This window comes from Struthio camelus, chromosome 2 (genome assembly GCF_040807025.1).
Source record: "Struthio camelus isolate bStrCam1 chromosome 2, bStrCam1.hap1, whole genome shotgun sequence".
Taxonomy (NCBI): Eukaryota; Metazoa; Chordata; class Aves; order Struthioniformes; family Struthionidae; genus Struthio; species Struthio camelus.
Window position 1 is genome coordinate 141,236,241 of NC_090943.1, and position 26,943 is coordinate 141,263,183.

The window sequence follows — 26,943 nt, forward strand, 5'->3', positions numbered from 1 at the left end:
GAAACTGCTGTTGGGAGAGACCTGGTCTGCCAGAAAGCTGTGCTGGGACAGTAACAAGAGGAATACCTCTTCAAGACATCTCAGGAAGCTGTCAAAGGCATCTACCACTCAGGCAGAGGTAGTATATCATCATCTGCATGGCTAATGCTGATTCAGAAGACAGGTAGGAAGAGAAGCATCATCAAACATGCCAAAGACTGCATTGAATGTTTCACAGCTGAACTGCTTTATATACTAACCAAATTCTTGCTGCCAAAAATACATAAAAACAGTGTCATCTTTTCCATGAACTGTTACTGTAAGGAAAGCAATCTGCCTGGTAGAAGTAACAGCAAAATATTTTCCTGAGATTGTAGAGTTTTTTTAAATACTGTATTTTTGGTAGCAAAATTCCAAAAGTTCCAGAAATTACTTCAAAAGCTCATTTTTGAAATTATTACTTTGTAATTATTATTATTTCTTCTATGACGATAGCCATTAACTTTTGCTTACCTACACTTAAATATGACAACTTGGGAGGAGGTACCTGAGAAAACACACTTTCACGTGGAAGGGACTCATTAGACGTGAAAAAATTGGGAAACCTAGACTTTATTCATTTTTTTGCCCAAACAGAATTGCATAAAGACACATGCCCCACTTAGTGGGAAAACTCACTGTGGTATAAAAATATCCAGCATATTCAAAACCCAACATAACTGCATACACATCTGCATGTAAAAATCTTTTTGTGACTACCCATCTACCACTATCCTATCAAATCATACTGGCTCTGTAAAGAGGATAGTACTTAACGCTAAAATTGTTTCTCCGCAATGAAGCTATGGAAATATATTGCATTCCACAAAGTTAACATAGCAGTGCTGGATGGCAATTCAAAAAGAAATCATCATTTTTCAAAATGTAAATTTAAAAAAAGATTAGTTGATTACTGATAATCTTAAACATTTACACAAAACCCATTCACACAGTCAAAACTTGTTCTTTAGTGGTTAAACTACTGCAGGAATTTTGGCACATAATCTTTTTACAAATTAAGTATTGTTTTACACGTCCCAAATGTGTTAGTCATAAACATTAGCAGAGGAATACAAATCACAACTTTTTAATAACCCTGCAGTAATACTGAACTTGTTCATCTGAACTTATTTAGCTTGTTTTTTTCTTCATGACTGGATAAAGCAGACTGCAGAATTCTGTGCAGTGCCAGGTCTTGGTTCCATCAGTTGCTCATTAAACAAGATCTGGAATTTAGCATTGGATTGAATGCACATGGGAACTCATGTGAAGCTGCTCATATATCATTGATAGCTCTGTTGCTAACACACAGAGTTTATCCAAGACCGTACATTTTTCGTTGACACGGACAAAGCTGTTCACCATCCTCTGTTTTTGACGTCAGTGGACAACTACCCACTAACAGTATCTGTCACTGCAAAATGCTTGGAATTTCCTCACTTATAAAAGCTGGAAAGCTTCAAGTACAGACCTTTTACTTGAAAAAATTGGTACATATTATTTATAGAATAAATATCACAAAATATTTTAATTCTTAAAGAAGAATTAAATTAGGACATTTTCATTCTCACTGTTTTTCTCCAATAACTTAAGAACTCAAACATAAACAGCATCACTGACTTTAAGGAATGGATGTTTATTAAAAACCTCATCTTTCTTTTCTGTTCCTAAAAACCATGGTCTCAAATGTATGCAAAATCCTTAACATATAAGCACCACAGTGCGGCACTTAAGATTTTTCACATTAACTGGATACTACAATCATTCAAGTAGGATAAACATTGGATGTTACATAGTATTTAACAAAAATGTCTAAACCCTCTAGCATTAGACTGGCTATTTAAATCACTACCGTCTTTCCTACGCTTCCTTTATTCTTACAGCCAAAATGCCCCATACTGAAAAAAGTCACTCTGGTTGAGGCTCCCTCTGGAGCCCTAAAAACAACACAAAATGCTGCTTCTAAGCAAGGTCTCCACAAGCTACCTGGGTAGCCTTCATAGCTCTTGTGAGCCTAGGAACATAACAACCAATTGGATATTCACAATTCAGTCATTTGTCTTGACAAATATAAGTATTCTACTCAAATAGTGCAGCTAAGTTATCTGAAACATGGGCTTCTGGAGACTTTCATCCTGACAAAGATGCATTTAGGTCTTGATCTAAAAAACAAGCTGTTGCTTCACTAACACATCCCTCGCTTCAGACCCCTGTGGTTTGGTTGAAAGTAAACAAATACATCAACAAAAAAATAGTACAACATTAGGGCAATACGGTGGAAAGTCCCCTTGTCCAGTGTGTGAAGATACTATCAGCTATTATACCAGAAATAGATACTTATGTTTAAAAATCCACTTTTAATCTTCCACAAATCTCTGGTTCTACTAACCTGAGCTTCCCAACTTCTAGCATGTTTTCATTCTCTTCCTCTTGGAAATCCCCTTTAACAGAGAACAGTTCTTTCAGCTTTTTCAGGATACTAATTGATATATTGCTTCCATACAATACATCTACGTCAGTTTTAAAAATAAACACATCTATCTTACTGTAAAAGACAGATCATGCTACTGTTTTTACCAGACATACCCCACATCCAAAATATCTATTGCTTCAGGTGGTTATGATGAATGACAGAAAGGCCACAAATGGACTTGTTCTATTGGAATCAAAGCTTCCTAAGTCTGTATTTTTCCAATTATGTCCCAATAACTTATGGAATGTATCCACCTATGAATGAATATAATTATTGATTGATTCAATTAATCATTTGATTACAAATAAGTGGTGGTATTTTGATTTTCTATATCCTAGCTGAAAGAACACAAATAACACTAATGGCTTAATCTCCTTAGTTTCATAGATACATTACATGATAGGATATATTCAGCAGGTCTAGAAGCAGAATTTTTTTCCTTCATATGAGATGAAAAAAGTCAAAACTTTAAAAAGTTTTAAAGTCAAAAACTTTTTAATTAGAAAAATGAACAAAATCCTTACTATCACTCTGTTAAAATGGATTAAGCAATAAAAGCATTAAAGTAATGATATAAAAAGCTTGTTAGAGACAAATATATGTATTCCTGTTCTTCAGAACTCATCTCTTTTGAAGTCATTATACTAGGAAAGGTATATTCTAACAAAAAAAAAATATAAACAGCTGCAAGAAACCTGCAACTGCTTCAGCTTCTTCTAAAAGGAGCTTCAGTTTTCACAACTGCATGATCTCTGAGAAGCAATTCCAAACAGATGATCTGATCTGATCTGAGGCTCCAAGGCCATTCCCATATGTACTTTAGAAATAGTGACCACACTGGCTTTACAACTCTAAAGTTTTGCAGAATTTTATCTTCTGACTGAGCCTCTTCCCTCTTATCAGTATTCTCCCACTCTGCTATTATAACATCTTCAAAGAAAGAATGTAAAAACAGAGCTAACTTCCTTTCAATGGGAGGGATTTGCCTGTTGATTTCTTTTCCATCTGTTTGAGTATTGTTTACATACACACATATAGATGTACATGCATACACACATGTGTATAAATGCTTACATTTCATCAAAGGAAGATGGCAAGTATAAATTGGTTTTGTCCAAACGATCAATCTGATGCTCAGAGACGCTGCCTCTCTCAGTGCAACATGCAGAGAAACTGACTTTACGCAGAAGATGCTTCTCCCATGTCTTTTAATTTGTGTTTGTATTTTACTTTTATGGAATGAGAAAATTTGAAAGGATATAGGTTCTTTCCCTCTTATACAGCAGCAGTCGGTAATTTCCTCATTTCATTAATATATGGAGTCCAAGGTCCCACTTTGACACGATCTTTTTTGTGACAGTGAGGTATTCTTTAACATGTTCTTAAATGCCTCCCTTGACTAGCAAGAGCAACAGCCATAAAAACTCTGAATCCTTGTCAAATGGAGGACAAACCTTTTTTTAACATCACTCACACTAGTTCAAAGCACCTATTTTGTGTTTGCTCCCTGTGTTGGTATTCTTACTGCTCACCAAGACTCTGTAAAATCATGGTGCAATGCAAAAAGCACAGTAACACATTTATCCTAAGTCCTGTTGATGAGCCAACCAAGCAGCCTAAGGTATATCCAGGATAACTGCAAATGAGTACTTAAGTCCACAAAGCTAGATTTCTTCCTACACATAAATAAGCTTGTTTAGAGCTTGCTTGGGTATTTTTACACCAAAAACGTCTGCCTTAAAGGACTTATGACACAAGGTTTCATTACTACACACCAGCAAGCTGTAGTAATGCTTTGTGTGTACTCTTACTTGGCAGTAAAAGTACAATAATTTGAAATCATTTTAACCTTTCACTGAGGAGAGACTGAATCTGGTGCAAGACAAGTATAAATTGAGAAGCCCACATGAAACACTTTCACCAGGCACTAGAAAACTTCCAAAGCTAAGTTATTATGATTCCCACTGTTTCACAGGTATGAGAAACTAAAGCACAGCTTTCCAGTTGCTTGCTGATGTCACAGAGTTAACTGTTAACTAACTATACTGCATTCCTAAAATTAACATTTTTTACATAGAGAAGTTGCACTAACAGTGGCTATCCAGCCGAGACTCCCGTCTTCTACAGTGCTCAATGGCCACTATGTCTGCAGGTAATATAAAAAAAGAATATAAATAAAGTGTTTTTTCTACTGTCCTAGCCCTTCAGCTATGAGGAGCTTGGGAACCTTCTGAAAGACAGACTTCATACCAGACAATCATGTTTAATAGCTACAGATGGACCTATGAGCCTGTCCAAACCAATAATTCCCAAATCGTGATCTGCAGTTTGTATGGCTATTGCCAGTAACTGTATGAATACCAACGTACTTTAAGTCGTTTAACTGAAGAACTACTCCTAAAATGCTTTGAAGTTGCTAAGTTGAGTGGCAAGGGAAAAGAATTTTAGTCTCCACCATTCTCTTCAGGTTAATTTATGTTTAATATTCTACATCAGGCATATCTGAGGGCAGAAGGCAGGAATATCTTTTGAAAGATCCTGTCTATCCTCAAGCCCTACTATCAGCTCTTAAATGAATCCTAAAGTCTTTAAAATATCAACTCTTATCAGTCTCTGTTAGGTATAGTAAATTATATGCTATCATTTTTACAATTAAACAAACAAACAAAAACAACGGGTAAGTTGAAGCTGTAGAATGACCTCCAGTGGAATATAAAGACCATTGTTCTCATTCTCTCACATGTCTTGGAATTAGCAAGCAGTCTTCATTTTTTGTTGGATACATACTTGTGCAAAGTGATTAAAGTTAGCAAACGATTTAATTACACCCAATAATAAGCCTTTCCTTTTCTAGCTGTTAAAAACATTTAATGATCCAGAAGAAGTTTGTAAAAGTTACTAGGTGTTCATTTAAGATCTTAAGCCAAGAAACTGCTCAGGTATTGCAGAGACAACAAAAAGCAAGCCTGTACAGGCAGGAGCAGGCTGTGCTGAGTTCTTCGGCCTCCTGGCTTCCAACCTGGCCAGACACAAGCCAGCTCCAGCCCAAAACATGCAACCATTTTAGCATGATGTGTCCAAGCTAATAGGCTTTATTTAGGTACACCGCTGCAATAACACATCTATACAGATTCAAGATCAGAGCGGGCTTGCAGTAGACAGCTGAGGTCTTTCTTCCACCAGATAAGATGGTTTGAAAACGTTAATCAGCCTATCCAGGTCGTTTTCCCTATAGCCAAGGAAATTGAAATCCCTTTCATTCAAGAATGTAAATATGTACCTTGGACATTAAACACTGATCTGAAGAAAAATGTATTCAACTATAAGGCTCAGTCCAGCATATTCTTATCCAAACATCCAAGCTCACCTGAAGTCAATGGGACCAGTCTCAGGAGAAATGTCCATGCTGATAAGACTCTTATAACTGGCTTTCTGACACTTCAATTTTTTTTTTTTTTTTTAAGTAAATTAATATTGTGTTCAAATGCTGAAGTAGCAGAAGATTCTGTATGTAAAACATAGGAACAAATTTCCAAACATTGCTTCCGAAAGTATTTATGCACGTATTCTGCGAGAGACTGTTCACACACCCAGTTACGCACTGAGTTCACAACACATACAAATGCAATTTCTAAAGCAGAGTCTAATATTACAAAGGCTCCAAAATGATGCACTCAAACCTTGCTCATTAATGCTGTCACATACCGAAGTCAGCAACCTGCATATCTGCTACCTTTCTTGCTTGCTCAACAGCCTGGTCAGAAAGCCCAAAACACATACCAACAGAACATAATTCTAGAGTGTAATTTTGAAGATATCCAAAAATTCTACCCTACGGACATTAGTTCACAGCAGGAGAGGCAGTCCACCTTTAACTTACCCCATCTCACCCCATTCTGCCTTACTCCACAAGTGTCTCTAAATAGACAATGATGATGTCCACCCAAGTACGCTTGGACGATTTAAGCATTAAATATCTGCTCTTGCCTCTACTACTTTTTTGTTCCCCTTTCTTTCTGATTGATGGTATACATAAGATATGTAAAAGTGCTTATTTAGCCAGAAGTTCTATTTAAATAGCTTTTGATGTTTACAGACACCTCTTTGACCTACTCACTATTTGAAACGGGGCAGGGGCAGGGCAGGGGGTGCTTATTAAGAAACTACCAACTTTCCCTACAAGCCACAGCTTTCCTTTATTATAACAATTCTGCCTTAAAAACAAAAAAACTACAAACACAAAAGACACAAATGTACTTGGGTCAATGTCCATACACTTGATAGTCGCCTACCTTCTAACAAATGCTGAGTCAGAAAGCTGCTTTTTTGGAATTCCTTACTAGTATTGCAGAGGTGACTGTAGCAATTCAAATAGTAACTCTAGTATGGTTTCAAGAATTTCTTATAAGGGACAGGTGCATTGTTACAGACAAAATTAAATAACTTCAATATTCCCCCTTCATTTTAAGAAGTATTGTCTATGTTTGAAAAATACATATTTACATTATTTTTCCAATTTACCAGATGTGCATATTGAAATACAGCACAATACTTTTTATTATAAGACACAACCAAATTAGTCTTTTCATAGCTCCACTGATTGTACTCATAGCCTTCTATGTTAAGGTTAGATTTGTTTTTAATGACAGAAGCACAAATTCAATACAGAGTAATATAAATTACATTTCAGCAATTCAGAGCTCTCAAGTAAGCATTTAATAGAATAGAATCTTGGAAATTCAATAGAGGAAACTTCCACTAAGTATACAAGTCAAATTTCTAATTATTATAAATGAAAAGTACCAAATAATAATCTAAAATCAAATAAACAAAAACCCCCAAAAGCTTTATTTTAACAATATCCAGCCCAACTTCATTTGACTTTTGGTCAAGTGAGCAAAGAGACGATTGGTATCAAGATAATTCCAAAATGATAGAAAACGGGACTAGAGATAACAGATAATGAAACATTGCCGTTATTCACTAATGTCTTCACAAAGCAGCCTTTAGAACCGCACAGATCAAGAGAGCAACACTAACAGCTCGGACATGTTCCATGCAGAAACATTCTGGTTTTATGAAATAACTCTTTGCTTACATGAAAAATGCATCCTACTACTTCAGCTATGAAGATTTCTTAAAATATTTCTGTGTGTGTGTGTAACATTTACGTCCAGAAAACTCTTACAACTTTTAAACTGTACGCTAACTATCAGCTTTGCTGGTACAGAAATTTTTGTGCAGGCCAAGCCTTACGCAGAAAGCTACAGTGCTATAAAAGCAATGCCTAGTGGTTTAGAAACAGCACAGGAAACCTGAAGATCAAAATGGAACTGGGATGGAAGTTAGTAAGAGGGAGAAACAAAAAGAAAATGGAAATAAAAGATCAAATATAAAGCATGGAAAAACATCATTGAAAGAGAAAAGAAAGAAGAGAGCAAACATAAGCACTTGGAGGAAGAAAAGAAAAAAAACCCATGACTTAATTCATATCAGACTTCATTAATATTCAGCTGTATTTCTCTTAGCTACTGACCTATTTTAATTTGAATTATCTTTAGTTGCATCTGTAGCCACAATAAACCACAGATTAAGAATCTTCCCTTAATTTTTAAATCACCTCCAAAAACAGTTAAATAAAAAGGGAGAGATCACAAACTGCAGAACACAGAAAAGACTTGCAGCTATCAATCAAGACAGAAAAAAAATAGATATGGATCTTTCAAAATGAGAAAAAGTATTTTGCAAAAGGATACAGTAAAAAATTTAGAGGTAGGTTTCTACTGCAGTTGCAGGCTAAAACTCAGATAATGGAGCACTGAAAAATATTAAAAGAAAATTCTCTGTCTTATGATTTGGGTGAGGAAGAAAGAAAAGAGGAGTAACAGCCCTGCTTCAAAGTGTTCCTGAACTTTTATAATGACCAAACTCCCCCACTTACAGCTACACCAACTGCCAGCTGCTTTACCAGAAATCTCATCACTTTATGCTACCCCTTAAGATCAGGAAAGTAATCCAATCCAGAAAAATCACAAATCTAGACCAAACATTTTGAACAATTCCAGAAAAGGTTCAACAAGGTGCCCTGAAGAAGGATTTGGGGAACTGAGGACAGCAACAGCAATGGTGGAATCATCCAAAATGCGTTTACTAATTCCTTAAGAGTAGCGTGGATCTCTCATTTCTTCTTTTTTCCTGTTGTTAAGCTGCACATTATCTTTGCTGAATGCTATACAGTTAATATAGACTTTTCCTCTGAAACATTACACCCAAACTAGAGACAACAGATGAGCATTCCTGAACTACTTTGCTACCAGAAAGTATGCACTTTATTGGCCTTATCATTGATAAGACATCGCTCATGCCATTCTATCACTCTAAACATGCAAATATTAAGTGAAAACAACACTGAAGCCCTGAGCAGCACTAGAGGCATTATGCTATACGTTTAGTTGTTATCCAAATTATCGTCAAGATACCTGTCAAAGTCTCCCAAGCTGCCAGAGACAGATCACCATAAGAGAGCCCTGCTTTTTTTCCCCCCTCCAAGGTCGTTTCTGCAACACCACAACAAGTATTCTAACAAAATGCCCTTGTTCTACAGTACTACAGCAAGTATGACCAGTTCTCTCTACTTACCATGGAGGATAGATGTGGATGATATCCTGTGGCCCACTCTTCAGGTGAGCTGCTGTCTCTCTTGCAAAGAGGACTTTGAGTATTGGTTCTACTGTACTGGTGACAACATCTTTGGAGGCAATTGCAGCAGGAGACTGTTCCAGCTGCTGGCAGATGGCAACGTGCATTGTACACTCCTCAAACACTTCTAAGATCTTCACAATCAGGACACCAGATTTATCTGGAAATTTATAAATGAGAAAAAAAAAAAAAGCAAAGTTTGGGTGAGGGAAAAGAAATTCAGGCACACTGCAGATGTGTGCCCTCTATTCTGCCCTCTGCAAAAGCCATATATGAAGTAGAATGCATCACCACATTGAAAGACTTATGTTAAAGTTTTTGGGTCAGAATTTTTTTTCTTCATGCATACAATGAACCGTGGAAGACAAAAGCATACCTGCATGTCCTTCAAAAACTGATGAAATCACAAAGTTGTTAAAAAAGCAGAACCCCCCCATCATATTAGAATTTTTTAATCTCCCAGTTCATTCATCTTGTTCCTATTCTCTTTAATCAGCTACTACACAAACTACATTCATTTAAAAACAGAAAAACTGTGCTATGTTTAAGGTGAAGCTGTGTTTGTCCTCCCCAACCTTCCCCAAAACAACAGCTGTCAGGGACCAAGCTAAAAGAGTACCAGTTAGGTATGAAGAATCTAAAATCTAAGGATTCACATTTAGGGACAAAAGTAGAGAAAGAAGGACTAAGATAGATATACTGTTCAAAAATAATTATTGCAAAACTAATCATCCATTTCCTCACTACGTGACTATTTAACAACCAAAAATTGCATTGAGGATATAGAAGGTTCTCTTGTTTTAAAGTAACATTAACATATCCCAATAATCCCGCAATTCGATTCTAAGCACTTTTTTCTGTCCTGAATAAGTAACAACTTTGCACCGAAGAAAAGTTACTCCTAGCTCCCTTTGCAGTCTGCACAGGGCAGCATCTCCTCAGGCAGACTGGGGCAATTCTAACTCTGCCCTTATTCTGTAAGATTTATTCCTTTTCTCCGCTAGCCCTGCTCCAAATTTGCACTCTGGTCACTGAGGGGAAAGTTATCATTTTCCATCCACTAAATCCTACTATCAGTTAGCGGGGAAAGACAGAGGACAATAGAGCCCCAAATCTACCAATTCCGATTCATAAGTTGTGTTGGGAAAAAGAATATTCCAAGAAAAACAGCTGATATAAATTATTGTCTTCCCACAGCAAAGAAAAAGCAGGGGAGGAACTCTGAACGTGGTTCTGGAACTTAAGAGTGGAGCTGTGCTAGTTATTTGTTTATTTATTTTTAAGGCCCATTTCACAACTGTAAATGCATTTCCTTTGGAAAATAAATCAAAATATTTTAGTTTCAGTTAATGAGAAACTTCAAAAAAAAAAAAAACCCAAATCAAAGAAATTGGGGCCTAAAACTTTTCAGGTTTTATTTAATAAAGTTCAATTCTACAAAAAAAAATAAAAAAAAATTCTCTCTGTTATATATTCTCCAGTCTTTATTATGTTTTATAATAAAATTGAAATACAGTCATTTTGAAACATCAAACTGAAATGTTCTTGAAACCACTTTATTTGAACCAAGTTTTCATCACATGCAACATGCTTCTGCAAAACACAGTTTCCCATGACCTGGTATTTTCCAACTGGATACAAGTTCCACCAGAAAGTCCCCCATCTGATGCTCATGAACCATTTCTGTCCAAACCATTACAGCTTGGCCGCATTTTCCAGATCTGTGAACCAGGGGCAAGAGAACTGAATCTTTCTACCAAGTTCTTTGAGATCTACTGATGAAGAGCAATAGACACCGTTGCTATTACTCCTCATCGCTGTTACGTTACTGGGAAAGGCTGTAGCACTGCAAAAATACTCCAAAATACTCCAGGTACTCACTCCACTGGTTAAGAACAGAAGTTTCCACACACACAGACAAGTGTGAGCGTGGACTAGTTTTCTATACCTAAAAGCAAGGATTTAGAATATTCACACTTGAATTCGACTTCGCCTGACTAGCTGCAGTTTTGCTCCTCTGTCAACTCCAAGTCATCTGGCACACATAAACAAATTCTCCCAACCACAAAAATTCTCAGCTTTCAAAGCAACTGAACATTTACCTCTTCCCTCTACACATACAGTTTAGATTTTCATCCACTTTAAAAATCACTCAAAAAATCAACTTCTCAACAATTTAAAATATAGAGAGAGACACAACTCATGAAAGAAGCTGTTTCTCTCTTCTGAGCTATGCATTTTTTCTGTATAAAATTTTATGACAATTCTCACTGGTCAACAGCATATATTCTGGTCAGTTGATGAAGCACCTTGAAGAAATGACTGTAAAACAGAACGATGTCCTGGTAACGTTTTTCTTTAAAATACGTGATTATGAAACAGTTAAAAATCAGGAGTAAATGAAGAATTACATTTATATGAAGGCTTCTGAAAGACATTGGAGAAAAAAACTCTACCAACGCTCCAGATTCTCTTGCAATCTAGTTTTAAAGTTGCCCCAAACACTGGGAGTTTATACTAAATGAAGCAGAATGCTTCTACGTTAAAAGCAGTACAATTTTAACAGTTGTTAAAGTCTAAAACTTGGCACAAACACACATTCTACAGAACCACAATCTATTTGTTTATTTAGATGCACAGAGATAGTTTAATTTAATTACTCAGAAATTATTATTACTGCTGATGATAGAACGCTCTCTCAAACAACATGAAAAAGCACTTTGGATTTCTGGCATGTGATGAAACACCAAAGTTCAGAACGTAGCTCTATTTTTAATTCATTTGGCTCTTGCATTGTTATGCCAATCAAAAATAAATCAAATATATATGGCTGCACTTAGAAGGGAGAACTTGTGGGTGATTAGATAGGCTGGATCACTGCAACTTCTACAGCTTCCAGAGAAGTTTGCTTGTTTGTTCATTTCTGTGAAGAGGTTACTTTAAGGTTTTGCAATGTTCTCTCTCACTCTTGGATAATTCATGGAAGTTCTTGCTTGGTTGCTGAAGTCTTCATTCACTTTATTTCATTTGCAAAGCAAAATTAGAGCCTTAGAAAAGCAATTCTACAAATGTGAAGGTTTCATGGAAATATCCAGTAATTTTAAACCAAGAAAGAATACTTTACAGTAATACGTATGAAAGCCTGAATACAAATTAAAAAAGGTTCAGGCAATAACTATGGTGCAGTTTCACAATTGGCTTAGGCAATCTAAGAATACGTGGCTGCTAAATACGACAATCCTGTTCATCCCTACACTACATAGTCCTATTATGTCCCATTCTACTGTCTAAAGCCCTCCTGAATTTCTTTCTTCAGGGTTAGTTTTTAAGGAAATCAATGAGCTAATTCAGCTAATTTCAAAGCCACCAAAGCACAAGAGCAGACACTAGCAAAAGGTAGGTAAAAATGACAAAAGAGTAGCAGGTGGACCAAGGGAGGACTGCTCTTTTCAATGACAACTCAATCAGACTCTGTTAAGCCAGTTTCAAAACTTAATTTTGCAGATACACCATCTCAAGTAGATTCAATTACAAAATCACAGAACAGTTGAGGTTGGAAGGGACCCCTGGAGATCATCTAGTCCAACCTCCCTCCTCAAGCAGGCTCATCTACAGCACATTGCCCAGGATCACGTCCAGGCAGGTTTTGAATATCTCCAGCGAAGGAGACTCCACAACCTCTCTGGGCAACCTCTTCCACTGCTCACTCACCCTCACAGGAAAAGAGTCTGTCCTCATGTTCAGACAGAACTTCCTGTGTTCCAGTTTGTACCCGTTGCCTCTTGTCCTGTCGCTGGGCACCACGGAGAAGAGACTGGCCCCACCCTCTTGACACCCCCCCTTCAGATACTTGTACACATTGATGAGATTCCCCTCTCAGTCTTCTCTTCTCCAGGCTCAACAGGACCAGCTCTCGCAGCCTTCCTTCATAGGAGACATGCTCCAGGCCCCTCATCACCTTTGCAGCCCTCCGCTGGACTCTCTCCAGCAGTGCCATGTCTCTCTCGTACTGCGGAGCCCAGCACTGGACACAGTACTCCAGGTGAGGCCTCCCCAGGGCTGAGTAGAGGGGCAGGATCACCTCCCTCCACCTGCTGGCAACACTCTGCCTAAGGCAACCCAGGAGACCCTTGGCCTTCTTGGCCACAAGGGCACATTGCTGCCTCATGCTTAACTTGCTGTCCACCAGCACTCCCAGGTCCTTCTCTGCAGAGCTGCTTCCCAGCAGGTCAACCCCCAGCCTGTCCTGCTGCATGGGGTTATTCCTGCCTAGGTGCAGGACCCTGCACTTGCCTTTGCTGAACTTCCTGCCGTTCCTCTCCGCCCACCTCTCCAGCCTGTCCACGTCCCTCCGAAGGGCAGCACAGCCCTCTGGTCTCTCGGCCACTCCCCCCAGTTTAGGATCATCAGCAAACTTGCTGAGGGTGCACTCTGTCCCTTCCTCCAGGTCATCGATGAATACGTTGAACAAGACTGGACCCAGGACTGACCCCTGGGGGACACCGCTAGCCACAGGCCTCCAACCAGGCTCTGAGCCGCCACTGACCACAACCCTCTGAGCTCGGCCATCCAGCCAGTTCTCAATCCACCTCACCGTCCACTCGTCTAGCCCACACTTCCTGAGCTTACCTAGGAGGATGTGATGGCAGACAGTGTCAAAAGCCTGGCTGAAGTCCAGGGAGACAACATCCACTGATCTCCCCTCCTCTACCCAGCCACTCATGCCATCACAGAAGGCTATCAGATTGGTCAAGCATGATTTCCCTTTGGGGAATCCATGCTGACTACGCCTCATCGCCTTCTTGTCCTCCACATGCTTAGAGATGACCTCCAGGTTGAGCTGTTCCATCACCTTTCCGGGGATGGAGGTGAGGCTGACTGGCCCTGTAGTTTCCTGGCTCCTCCTTCTTGCCCTTTTGGAAAACTAGAGTGACACGGGCTTTCTTCCAGTCCTCAGGCACCTCTCCTGATCTCCACGACCTTTCCAAGAGGATGGAGAGTAGCCTAGCGATAACATCCGCCAGCTCCCTCAGCACTCGTGGGTGCATCCCATGGGGGCCCATGGATTTGTGGATCCTCCTCAACCAAGGGAGAGTCTTCCTTTCTCCAGCCTTCCTCTCTTGTCTCCAAGGTCTGGAATTCCTGAGGACTGGCCTTAGCAGTGAAGACTGAAGCAAAGAAGGCATTCAGCAACCCTGCCTTCTCTGTATCCTTCGTCACCAGGGCACCCGCCCCATTCAGCAGCGGGCCCACGTTTTCCCTAGTCTTCCTTTTGCTCTTGATGTATATGAAGAAGCCCTTCTTGTTGTCCTTGACATCCCTTGCCAGATTCAATTCCAACGGGGCCTTAGCCTTCCTTGTCGCATCCCTGCACACTCTGACAACGTCCCTGTATTCCTCCCAAGTGGCCTGTCCCCTTTGCCACATTCTGTAGACTTCCTTCTTCTGCTGGAGTTTTGTCAGGAGTTCCTTGCTCATCCAGGCAGGTCTCCTGCCAGCTTTGCTCGACTTCTTACTCAGAGGGATGCAACTGCCTTGAGCTTGGAGGAGGTGATACTTGAATATTAACCAGCTCTCCTGGACCCCCCTCTTCCTTCTAGAGCCCTAATCCATGAGATTCCCCCAAGTAGGTCCCTCAAGAGGCCAAAGTTAGCTCTCCTGAAGTCCAGGGATGTGGTCCTACTTATTGCCCTGCTTCCTCCTCGTAGGATATTGAACTCTACCATCTCATGGTCACTGCAGCCAAGGCTGCCTCCAACCTTCACATCTCCCACTAGACCTTCTTTGTTTGTTAGTACAAGGTCCAGCAATGCACCTCTTCTCGTTGGCGTCTCCACCACCTGGGTCAAGAAATTATCATCAATCCTCTGCAGGAACCTCCTTGACTGTTTGTGCGTAGCTGTGCTCTCTTCCCAGCAGACATCAGGGTGGTTGAAGTCTCCCATGAGAACTAGGGCCTGTGATCATGAGGCTACTTCCAGCTGTCTGCAGGTGGCCTCATCAACTTCCTCTTCCTGATCAGGTGGCCTGTAGTGAACACCCACAACAGTGTCACCCATGTTACCCTGCCCTTTAATCCTTACCCATAGGCTCTCAACTTGCTCCATACATTCCAGTTGCTCCCTCCCATAAAGGGCAACTCTACCACCTCGCCTTCCTGGCCTGTCTTTCCTAAAAAGCACATAGCCATCCATGACAGCATTCCAGTCATGTGAACTATCCCACCATGTCTCTGTAACTGCAATGAGACCATGGCCCTGCGACCGCACACAGATCTCTAATTTTTCCTGCTTATTCCTCATGCTGCATGCATTGCTGTACAGACATTTCAGAGAGCCAATTGAGCATGCAGGTTTCTCAGGAGAGGTGCAAGGGGATCCTCCATAGTCACGTCCTGTGCACAGTTTCCTGGCAGCATGCACCCACTGCAGGCATCCCGACTTGAGCTGTGTTTTGCTGACTACCCTGTCTCTAAAACTTTCTATAACTCTATAACCTTACCAGGTTAGCCAACCTGTTGGCAAAGACATGTGTGCTCCGCTTAGTGAGGTGGATCCCCATCAGCTGTCAATCTTCAAACAGGGTCCCATGGTTGTAGAAGCCAAAACCCTGTTGCCAACACCAGTGGTGCAGCCAGTTAACTTGGAAAATCCATCTACTCCTCCTCCCACCCTTCCCCCTCACTGATAGGATTGAGGAGAAAACGACCTTGGCTCCCAGACCCTTGACCACCATCCCCAGACCTCTGAAATCCTGCTTGATGGTATCCAATTTGCCCTTGGTGTCATTAGTGCCCACATGGAAGAGCAGCAGAGGGTAACAGTTCGACGCATGGACAAGCCTTGGCAGTCTTTGCATGAAATCTCATATTTGAGGCCCTGGCAGGCAACAAACCCCTCTAGAGAAGAGGTCAAGTTGGTAGACAGGTGCCTCTGTCCCCTGCAGCAGGGAGTCACCCATAACAATCACTAACTGCTTCTTCCAGGCGATCCCACATGGCATGGGGTCTGTCAGGCCAATTGCTTCCCTTGAAGCCATGCCCAGCTCCTCCTCAGCCTGGAGGGCACTAAACCTGTTCCTCAGTTGCAAGTCTTCAGTAGGAGCAAGAGCCTTTCTCCTCCCATGAGGAGTGACCAGTTGCCAGCCGCCTTCTACAGTGTTATGATGTACCATTCCACACAGCACAGAGCCCTCAGCAAGTCCACTGCTGTGGGGGTTGGGACTCCAGGAGCTGTATGGTCTCCGAGAATACCCTGTCTATCTCTTGCTCATCTTCTCAGATGCTGCGCAGCCTCCCTTCCTCCCATAACTCTTTTACCTGACGACACAACTCGTCAACAACAGCACACCTTCGCAGGATTGCTGACTGTCAGCCCAGGCCTCACAGAGAGGCCCCAAGCACTTCTTGCAACCTGAGACCTATAGAGCTGCATCTGCTGTCAGAGGGTCTGTCTGGGTCAAAGCTTCTGATGCAGCGACTCCAACAGCTACTAGGGAACGTGCTCTGTGGCATGTCATGACCTTACCTGAGGAAGCGTACACTGCTAAGACTGGAAATCAAGGTACCTGCTTGTGCCCTTCTGTGTGAACTACTGCGCAAATTGCTGCATCTGTTCGCTGCGCTCATTACTTCTTTTCCTTTATGGTGCCCTGGTCGGATTGTCCTCAGGAAGCTCTTTCAGCTCCCAGGAAGGACATGCAAGATGAAGTGAAGTCACTGAACACAGATACCAGTTACTAAAGGTGTATAGCCTACAAGCACATTTCATACCATAAGCATACTTATGTTCTAAAACTCTTGGCCAGAGTCTTTTTACTTTTTAATGTTTTTTGAGCCTCACTACATCCATCACGGATGTACACCACACTGAGGTGATGAAAACATGGGCCAGAGCATATCTAGTGCTATCTTTCAACCACAGAATCTAGGCATAACATTGTATAGGGGAGGCACTCTGAAAAAGACGGAAGGAATAAGAACTGCAAAATGCCTATGGAACACTCATTTCAAAAGTACTTTAGTTTACTAACTTGCAGGTAACCTTTCCTCCACCATTGAATGACAAGTCACAAAACACACTCACAGACAGTGAGCATGTAATTCTATGGATGCATTTAGAAATCTTTCACTTAAACAGCAATTTGAGGACTGCTAATAAAGCTCTGCTTTGGTGCCAGGCACCTTTGCAACAGTGCAATGCTTGAGGAAGATAAAGATGGAAATCCAGATAGCTGTCTGACCAGCATCAGATGAGGGTGCATTTCTGAGCAAAGCCCTGGGCGCAGAGCCTAAGGTCCTGGCAGCAGAGGGCTGCTGCAGCTTGGCTATCCCTGGCATGGACAGCTGCCCCTTTCAGCACCTTTCAATAGTGTTCACACAGAGACAGCTGGAAAGTCAGAGAAAATATATCTTGATACATAGAGACTCAAAGATCATTTGAAGGATCTGGCCCCAAGAACATAAAAAGAGAGAGCTTATTCACAACTGAGCATAACGTATATTTTCAATTCCTGATACATAAGGTCTGGGATGCAGAGAATGGAGAACGAAGGGTACTGACAATCTTTTGATTGAGGGTGAACTTTGGAGAGGAAATTTGGTACTCACAACATGAATCCTGTAAATAGCACCGTTTAAAAGGAGGGGAAATAAGCTATCAAGGTTTCTATTTTTCCGTTGCTCCTGACAGAATTTGCAGTAAGAAGAAACACCTTTACCGCAAGATGCCCCAACAAGCTGACTACTAGCGATTCCAAAGGTTGGTCCAAGGAGGGTTGGAGTACAACAATCAGGTACCAGTGAGGAGCTGGGTCAGTTTCCACCCATAAAGGTGGCATCAGCCCCTTGAAAAACACTTTGCTTCAAGGTATACACTAACTACTGGAAGGCGACAGACAGAAATCATTGCTAGATGGACTCTGATCAAACACAAATTTCTCCAGTGCTAACAAGTGGTCCAGAATGACTGGAACTAGCAGGAGAAGCTGACTGGTGGGAGCAATCAGGCATTTAATCAGGGGAGTACTATTGACAAGAATTTCCCTCGCTGCACAGGCAAGAGATGAGAACCACTGAAAAGATCCATCTAGTATTGCTGCCATGAGAGGACTGGACAGGCAGACTCAGCACAGTCAAGCTCTCCATCAGCAAGCACAGGAGGAAGTGCTGTGTGTTGAGGCACCTCAAAGATAGATGAAGAAATCCTGACCCAAATCGAGGCAAATGAGACATCAACATCTCACTGTTACTTTTATCAGAACCTCTGAGATCACAGGGAAAAAGGTCTTTTTGGCAACAGTAATAACAGAACAAACCTGACAAAGATCTTGAACACCATTCGCGAACAAGAAAGTCTGACGCTTCACAATTATGTGATCAGAGCAGGTCTGTATTCTATGTACAGGTTCAAAGCAAAACCAAACAAAAAACTCCAGTAACTTTCTGGTAGGATAAAAAAGTATTCAGAACTACTAAATACATAGACACTATTTCTGGTTTAGAAAGTCCCTAAGCTAGAGCTCTTTGGAAGTTGGGAGAATATTCCAGGGAAATGCCATTACGTGTTAGTCCTTTTATAACTTTTCCTAGGTATTCTAGTAGTTTTCGTCACCGCCAGAAACAGACAGTGTTTCCTAGCAGGATCCTTTGGTCTGATCACCCAGCACGTCTGCTCTTATGTCCCTACTCAATTACTTAATTCCACCTGACCTCTAGGATGTTGGTCTCTCTCCAATTTGCAGTCTACGCATGGTAGTTTGTTTCCTCAACTAAGCTATTTCTATCACGTGGGAGATGATTGGTGCACCGAGTATGAGATTTGTTTATTCAGTTCCCCTGGTCAATTCTTTTAACTTCTATTTATTATTTCTGTACATGGAGCGATGCTGCCCTTCATTACGTAGCACGACTCCAAAATTCTTATCCTGACACAATACTTTGCAGTTGTTCCACATTACCCTGGATTCCACGGGTGGGGAAGCGGGAGGGAGGGTCTCCTGCTCCTCTGGGGATCATGGACTCTGACATCCTGAGCTTTTTAAAAACTGCAGAACAACTCTGAAGCTTCCAACAGTGTAGAGGACCTTCTCCATCTTCAGACCTAACAAAGTGGCTCCACAGCAGATGCACATATTTAAAGTACAAAGTCACATCAAAACTGAATGGTACATGGTCCTGACGGATGCATTGGCCATGCCAAGGGCAGTCTAGGAGCAGAGGATGAAAGCCAGTCTATTATTTAACTCTGAACAACAAAAAAAGCAGTTTGGAAAGAAGAAAAGAACGAACACTGAGGCGTACATTCTTACAAAAATGTTCAAACATTCTGGTTTCAAACCCTGAAATATAACTCTTAAGTTTGCTTTAGTAACTCCATAACTACCAGTGAGGAAGGCAATTGAGGAAGAAATATAGAAACTATGATCTCTTGGGGACTGGATAATTCCTGCTTTTCTTACTACACTTTGACAGGAAGCTGAACACACTGCAAGCACAGGATCCATGGGACTTGAAACGATGCAGGGCAATGCATGAGATATCAAGACATCATTAAGACTTCATGCAGGTTACACCTTACTCAGGCGAATTCTGCTGAAATGCCACTGTTCAACTGCTCAAAAAGAATACCAGCAGTCTTGAATAGAAAGACCTCACAGGGATCAAACTCTCTTTAGAACAGAATGAAGCACTCCAGTAATGGAGTAGTCCCTAGAAGACCTACAGGATGAGGAAAAATGCTTAAGGACAAAGTGGAGTATATAACGCCTCCCAGGTCCTGAAGGGAAATTCAGGATGAGGGGGGTGATCTACCTTGTCCTGCATGATTGAAGTGTGCTACCTGGGATACCCAAAGCCTCTCGATGCAGCTAAGCTCAAGTTGGTTATGGATCCGAGAGAAAGGAAGTACACAGAGGTTCCAACACTAGCCTTTATTCATAAGTCATGGCACCATGTCCTGCTATCAATGCTTGTATTGAAATCCTCCCTCTCTACGAATAAGGAGAGAAGGACTTGTCTCCACAGAAGTAACAGGACTGATCTTTTCCTGCATCTATGCATTTGGCAGTGACAAAAAGCAGGAGTTAAAACCAGAAAAATCAAAAACAAACTACTTGCATCAAAGAGGAGAAAAGTTGGAGCACTGCTGAATTCCCATTCTAGAGCTCTCAATGAAGAGAGATAGGCTACCTCTATTAACTCCAAGAAAACTGAGGGAGCAATAGTTATGATCACAACTGTCTCAGGGTCCTTTTCTTAATTTCAGTCGCTGGGATTAGCACTGGGAAACCACACTCAAGGACTTCAGGGAGCCAAAGCTGCTGCTAGTAGCCAGCAGGCATCAGCAAGATTAGACCAAAGGCAAGCAGGCTCTATGGCGTATTTCAGTGGTTACTTCTGCGATTTGGATTCTTCCTTCTTCTGTAAGAATTTAAAAATCTTGCAATGGCCAGGGAACGCATCACACCCAGAAAACTGAAGGATGCTCAGGGCTCATCTTCAAACTGAATATAATAATCATACATGACGCTAGGTAAAAATAAACTTTCAGAGAGGCCACAGTACCAATGTTTAAAATGGTGAATTATAAGCACATAGTACAGAGCTTACAAGCAAGGAAGAAAACTGAAGTTAGAAAAATGCCAAGCAGTGTACAGCTCTGCTCCACTGAGCATTTCAATAAATAAATAAATAAACAAACAAGCAAACCCATGTGTGGGCATGCAGAAGAACAGGGTGGAAACTACTGTTACTGTAATTAAAAAAAAAAGTCTCCAATAGTAAAGAGCACGTACACCCATCAGCAAAAATCTATGTGTACTACCATGCAAAGAGAAAATGACAAAATAACAGTCACAGAAAGGAATGCTTTGCAAACTCTCCTCAAGCACAATAGTTACACCAGTCCATTAATCACAAGGATGAAAGAAATCAAGTAAACAGGGTAAAAGACAAAAGGAAGACTATTTCAACACATTCCTTCTAAGTCAATAAAAATGATACTCATGCAAGTACACAGTCTTCCCAAAAATCCAGACAAACTCATATGAAAACCCAAGGGATTGGGAGGAGGATGAGATTGCTTTAAGTCATGATATTCTTTGAAAAAATGCTAACAAATATTTGCTTTGTGCAAAGGCAGTCAGGACAACCTGTATTTGTTCTTACCACCTAAACAGTCACAATGCATGATTCTTGATCTTAATGGTATCTGAATGATAAGAGAGGACAGATGCTTTTAAGAAAAATTACTGTTACTTTTGCTCAAAGAGCTATCAAATACAGAAATCATATATACAAACTGCAGTTCAGAAGCAAATTTGTACTGTTCCTGACATATGCTTAGCTGATTTCTAAAGAATGTGCCTGAAGGAAGTTAAATAATACTTTTGATTCTGATTGATTGATCAGATATATAACACAGAAGTATGAAGTAAACAAAGAAAAGCCCATATTATGCCTTGTTTAACAAAGCAGGCTAGCAACACACTTTCAAATTTGTCCCTCAGTTATTTTTTCAAGGGCATTATTTTATCCCAATGTCATTAAACTTCTAATTGTCTAATGTAGGTTCTAAAAGTGTAGTAACTAGGCACCTCCTGGGACAGCACTTACTATATGCAGTGGAATAACAGCCTATTACTTTCACTGTCAAATGTAAAAAATACAAAATGTCAAATGACTGGCATAAAAAAAAAAAACAGTGTTCTTCTGCCTGTCATCCTATTTTTGTTCTTCCTTCCCCCCTTCTCTCTCACGTAAAAGATTCCAGGTACAGGCATAACAGATTCAGCAGCTAGGTATACACCAAGTAGATCATTCCCATCCAAAGTTAATGTTTAAAACCAGAAGGCAGCATGGAGATTCTGACATTTTCACAGCCTGTACAAACACATCTGGTTACTATTCTGATCTATACATAGTTATTCTTCCTGGGCTAGTAACTTCTGAAGCCATTCAGAAAGATTTTTCTCAAAAACACACCAAGTCTTGCAGGCATGATGGCTGCTTGCCACATCTATATTCATTTAAAAGAGGCTGCTGAATTTGGCCCTACTTTAAATATTATGCATCCTTTATAAGAACATATGTAAGCTAGTTAAAGTGACTGTGCATGCCATTATTGTTTCTCATAAGAAAGCAAAAACAATACAAAGAATTCTTGTTTGAAAAGACAGGCTTACATTTAATTTTTCCCTCGATGCTGTAACAAGTTCAGGTATTTGGCTAGCAAAAAAAATGACAAACAGAAATTTGGGCACTTGCCATTTCTCTAATTTATAGTATTAACTCTTAAATAATAAACAAAACAAACTATGAAGAACTAAGATAATATGCAATAGCTCAAAAAAGCTCAGACCTTTTATATTTATAGAAGAATTTTGCAAGGTGAAATGGAACAATGCTAAGGACTATTCTTTTTTTCTTCATCCGCACAGATAAATTTGTGCGTGTGTCTTCTCGTTCAAGCTGCTAAATTCCCTTCTTCTCCATCATCCTAACTAGTCACTGAAACTAGAAGGGGGGAAGTCATTGTTTATTCCCTCTTTTGCAAGCCTTTCAGCCTCCCTGAAAACGTGCTGTTATGCATGTAACCCTGTCCTCATTTTCAAGGCTCTTTAGGGCTTTGCCCTCCTCCCTTCATGTATTCACTTGCTTCAGTAACTTGAAGAATTGTTGCCTCATGAAGGCCACCTCCCACAAAGGGAAGGAGCAGTGCGGAAGGGGCAGTTTAGAAGCAAACATCAACGTCTTAGGTGTCTTATCAATTTATTACTCCAATTCAGTTATAATCCAAACACAAAACGTTCATCCCAAATCTTAATCTCACCCCAAACCATGTATCTTACAGGCACTGATACTGTATAAAGTTAGGTATACCAAATATCTCATAGCAGATTACAAATGCTAAAGAATATTTAAAATACAGAAGCATATTAAATAACTGCCTTAATAATAACTGCAAGAAAAACAAACTACAGAAAATAACATGTATAAAAAGTAAAATTTCAAAAGTTTAATTTAAAAAGAATCTACATCAGTTTGCCCCAAATATTTTTTTATATCCTCTCCTATAGTCAGGAGAGCTGTCTCAATGTAAGTTAAGAGCACTGTTTTTTTCACTTCTGCATCATGCAAGCCCCATATAACCAGCAGATGTTGACAGGAAAAAGTTTTTTTTTTTTTTTTTCCCCCTCCCCTCCATCTCTCGCTCAACTGTCCAGATCTCCTCTTTGCCCAAACAGGAAACTTCACAGGGAAGTTACAGCACTGAATAGAGAAAAAAAGTCTGCAAATGGTCTAAAAGCCCTTGCACACAGTATTCAAACCATCTGCTCAACTGATTGCAGTTACTGTTAGGGGGACTGTATCTCTTTCAGCCTCCCTTTTATATCTTGTGAGGAAAAAAATTGTTCTGGATTTGTGGAGAAGATCCTGACATCAACCGCTGTTAGATTTGGACCCTGGTGACCATTAGACTAACACCGGGCAGCGTGAGCAAGCTTTGGTGTTCTCTCTTTTCGGGCCTTTGGCTGACAGGGCTAGCCAGGGTGCATTCAGGGCATATACAACTGTCGGCTTGGCTACAGAAGTGGAATTACCAACCAGGAAGAACCCAACTAAACTTAATTGCTCTATTTTTTTTCCCCTCACTCTATAATATCCCCAATTCCATATTTGTCTAAGGTTTCAGGAGGATCACCATCACTTTCTCCCACCTTGCAAAAGACACAGTCCTAACTAGTGTCTCTCCCAACCTGGGGATAGGGTGCTGAAGGTAACATTCCAAAATTTTCCCAAAAAAGCAAAAATTGCAGGTCCAAATGCACCACATGTTCTTATATCCTATGGAATGATTCAGACAAAAGTGAAATCTCTGTGTAATGTATAATAACCAGAAAATGCTTGCTGAAAGGAGGCGCTGTTTTCTGAGTCAGTGATTCATTCCAGGGCCCAAGAGGCAGCCAAACCACAATGGTTACTTACAGAAGAGGTCAGGGGAGCAAACAGAAAGGAATTTTTAAAAAACAAAGTCAGAAAAGTTATTTTGAAAACATGGATGTTGATACCATATAAAAACAAACAGCAGCAAAATAAAAGCATAAAATTCTGTAACATGAAATGCCTACTGGGGGAAATGGTCCACTCTTCTAGAAATATTTTTTTTCTTAAAACTCAAATGGAAGCAAGGCTTCAAACTGATCTCACTGGAAACTGCTCCCCATTGCTTTATCACTGAACTTCTGGTTTGCTTGTCAATGGAATATGCAAAGTGATTTGACAGCTCTCCCAGCAACTAAATTACTTCAATCCCTCCACTTCGATCTTTGAGCTCATTTGCGTCTTCTGTGTTTGTCATTTGGTAAATTCTGTTACCAAAGTCAGAAGCAATCCTGGAAATAGTGTGGTTTAGAAATATTAACAGGCAAAATAGAGGGAAACAAAATCCCAGAAGAATCTCAGATCAGTGAGAGACCCTTAGTATGAAACGAAAAAGAGGAAAACTACAAGTAGTTTACTTTTGCTGCACAGAGTGCAGGCAATTTTAAGTTTATCTAGTTACGTTCAACCACCCAGGCTGATATTTTCTAAACTAGACACCAGTTTTATTTGCGTGACATAAAACTGTTTGACCATTCTAAGAACAAAGCCACAAAAAATAAGTTTTGCCCTAGACAAAAAAAAAAAATACCTCCCAAATATTATTAAAGCTATTTTACTGATAATTGTACCACCTTCATGTTTTGGAATAAGACTTGAGAACTGGAAGTGAAATTAGGTTGTGATGTTAAATTATAGTTTTGAATTAAGGCATGTTTCAGGAATTTAGTTACAAGCCTTAATAAACGTTCACAGGACAAATGAAACAGTAATTGTTCCTGAAGATTTATAACTTGCCCAAGTTCCTGTAGATTTTCATAATGATAGCAAAAGGCATATCCCAGAAACAGCTCATCTTCTGCCAAAACTAAATTGTCTGGAAGACAAACTCACCAAAATTTTTAAAGCATACTTTAAAATAAAGCAAGGTATTTTCCCATAGCCTTTTTCTCATAAAATACTAAGCAGTTCTGACTCATTTCTTGAGAAAAAGAAAAAGAACCAAAGAAAAGAACTCAGCCAGAGGCAGATATTTAACGTGATATTTCAACCTAAGAGTTAAAGTCTAACAAACTGGTAAAAGCAGCCACACACAACTTTTTGTAGTGACACATATAACGCTAGGACAAAAAGAACATTACCAATGTTTCAAATCCATTACTACAGAGAATATTAAAATTTTTAATGTACCTACATTTGATACAAATTTTTGTTCCATATTTCAGAAAAAGTAAGAGGATATCCTCATGTGACATAAGAATGATGAAATAATCTCCTATCTGTTAGTAACTTAGGGTGAGAATAAATAACATGCAGAAGGCACGATCAGGTTTAAGTCAGCATGCCTACGTAATTTTCCATATAAGCAGTTCTGAAAAGAGTTGGATAAAGGTATTTCTAGTTCCCTGGTGTTACTTTCTAGCGAGTCTTCAAATACCAGAGAAGTTCCAAAAGACTGAAAGAATGACGACAGTGTGCTACTATTCAGGAAGAGCAAATAAAGTGACCTAGATAAATAAAGATCAGCTAGCTTGACATCAGATCTAGCCAAAGCGATTGGAAAAATAAGTAAAGAATTAAGGAGAGAAATATAAGTAGTGCCAGTCCACATGGATGACACTTCATGAACTTGTAGCATGCAAGTGACCACACGATGTAAGCCCTCTAATGCCCCTGTGAGAAACTGTGAAACCAGTTTTCGTCAAAACTTTGAGTTCAACTCCTTTAGAATTAGTAAGGGCTTAAAAATTGCACAATATTCAAATGAAAAATAGGCATTTTCATTATCAGTAAGGTACTCTTTAAATGAAGCACAAAAAATATTTCAGAGAACTAACTTTCTGAACTCCAGTTAGAGTTCTTCATCAGTAGAGAATCATCACTGAATTACAACAGTCTCAGCAGTATTGGGAAGTAAATACTCACACTATTAAAAGGGTTCATCAATTACATAAAAATAAGTTAAACAAAAAACAAAAACGTTGTGGATACCACAAATTGAAGCAAATTCGTGACTAAAACAGGATGGGCATGAACTGAACAGGATGATCTGAACTGCCTGGTTGTCTGGGCATACTTAAATGAAGAAGACCCAAATATAGCACTTCATACTTCCCTATACTTAAGTACAAGAAACATAAGCCCTAACTGAAAAGTGGGGAACTGGATCTCAGAAGTCAACAGCTACAGAAGTTACGGAATAGCACTGGGCAATCAGTTCAACATGAGCATCACACTGTGTCAAAGAGCAAACCAAACCCAAACACTTATTACAGGCCTTCAACATAACAGAGGTCAAGTAGTGAACAGGACTTGAGTGATGGGTTTGATGAGACTAAGACTGGAAGAATACACATGATGCTGCTGTCCCTGTTTTCAAAACCATGTTGAAAAGTTTGAGAGCGAGCAGTAAAAAGCCAGGCAAATTACTTGAAGGCTGGAGAAAATACTTTAGAGAGCCTTAAAGAGCTCAATCTGTTTAGTTTATGGAAATGAAGATTGTGAGGCAGCATGATTATACTCTGTAAGTGCCAGAGAGGGGAAATGCCACATACTAAAGAGCTCTTTAATCTAATGGAGAAAGGCTTTACAAGAAACAAAAGATGGGAACTGAAGCCAGACAAATTCAGATTTGGAAAAAAAACATTTTTTA

The 26,943-nt window shown here is 39.9% G+C and overlaps 1 protein-coding gene across 4 annotated transcripts in view; it reads right to left on the reverse strand.

The window, feature by feature from the left end:
• The window catches only part of SPIDR (scaffold protein involved in DNA repair), a 212,745-nt gene that overhangs the window by 120,117 nt on the left and 65,685 nt on the right, over positions 1 to 26,943 (reverse strand). For all 4 annotated transcript variants that reach the window (XM_068932758.1, XM_068932757.1, XM_068932756.1 and 1 more), the window contains one exon: positions 9,131 to 9,350. In XM_068932758.1, coding sequence (XP_068788859.1) covers positions 9,131 to 9,350 — 220 coding nt within the window. The remainder of the gene's footprint in view (positions 1 to 9,130; positions 9,351 to 26,943) is intronic.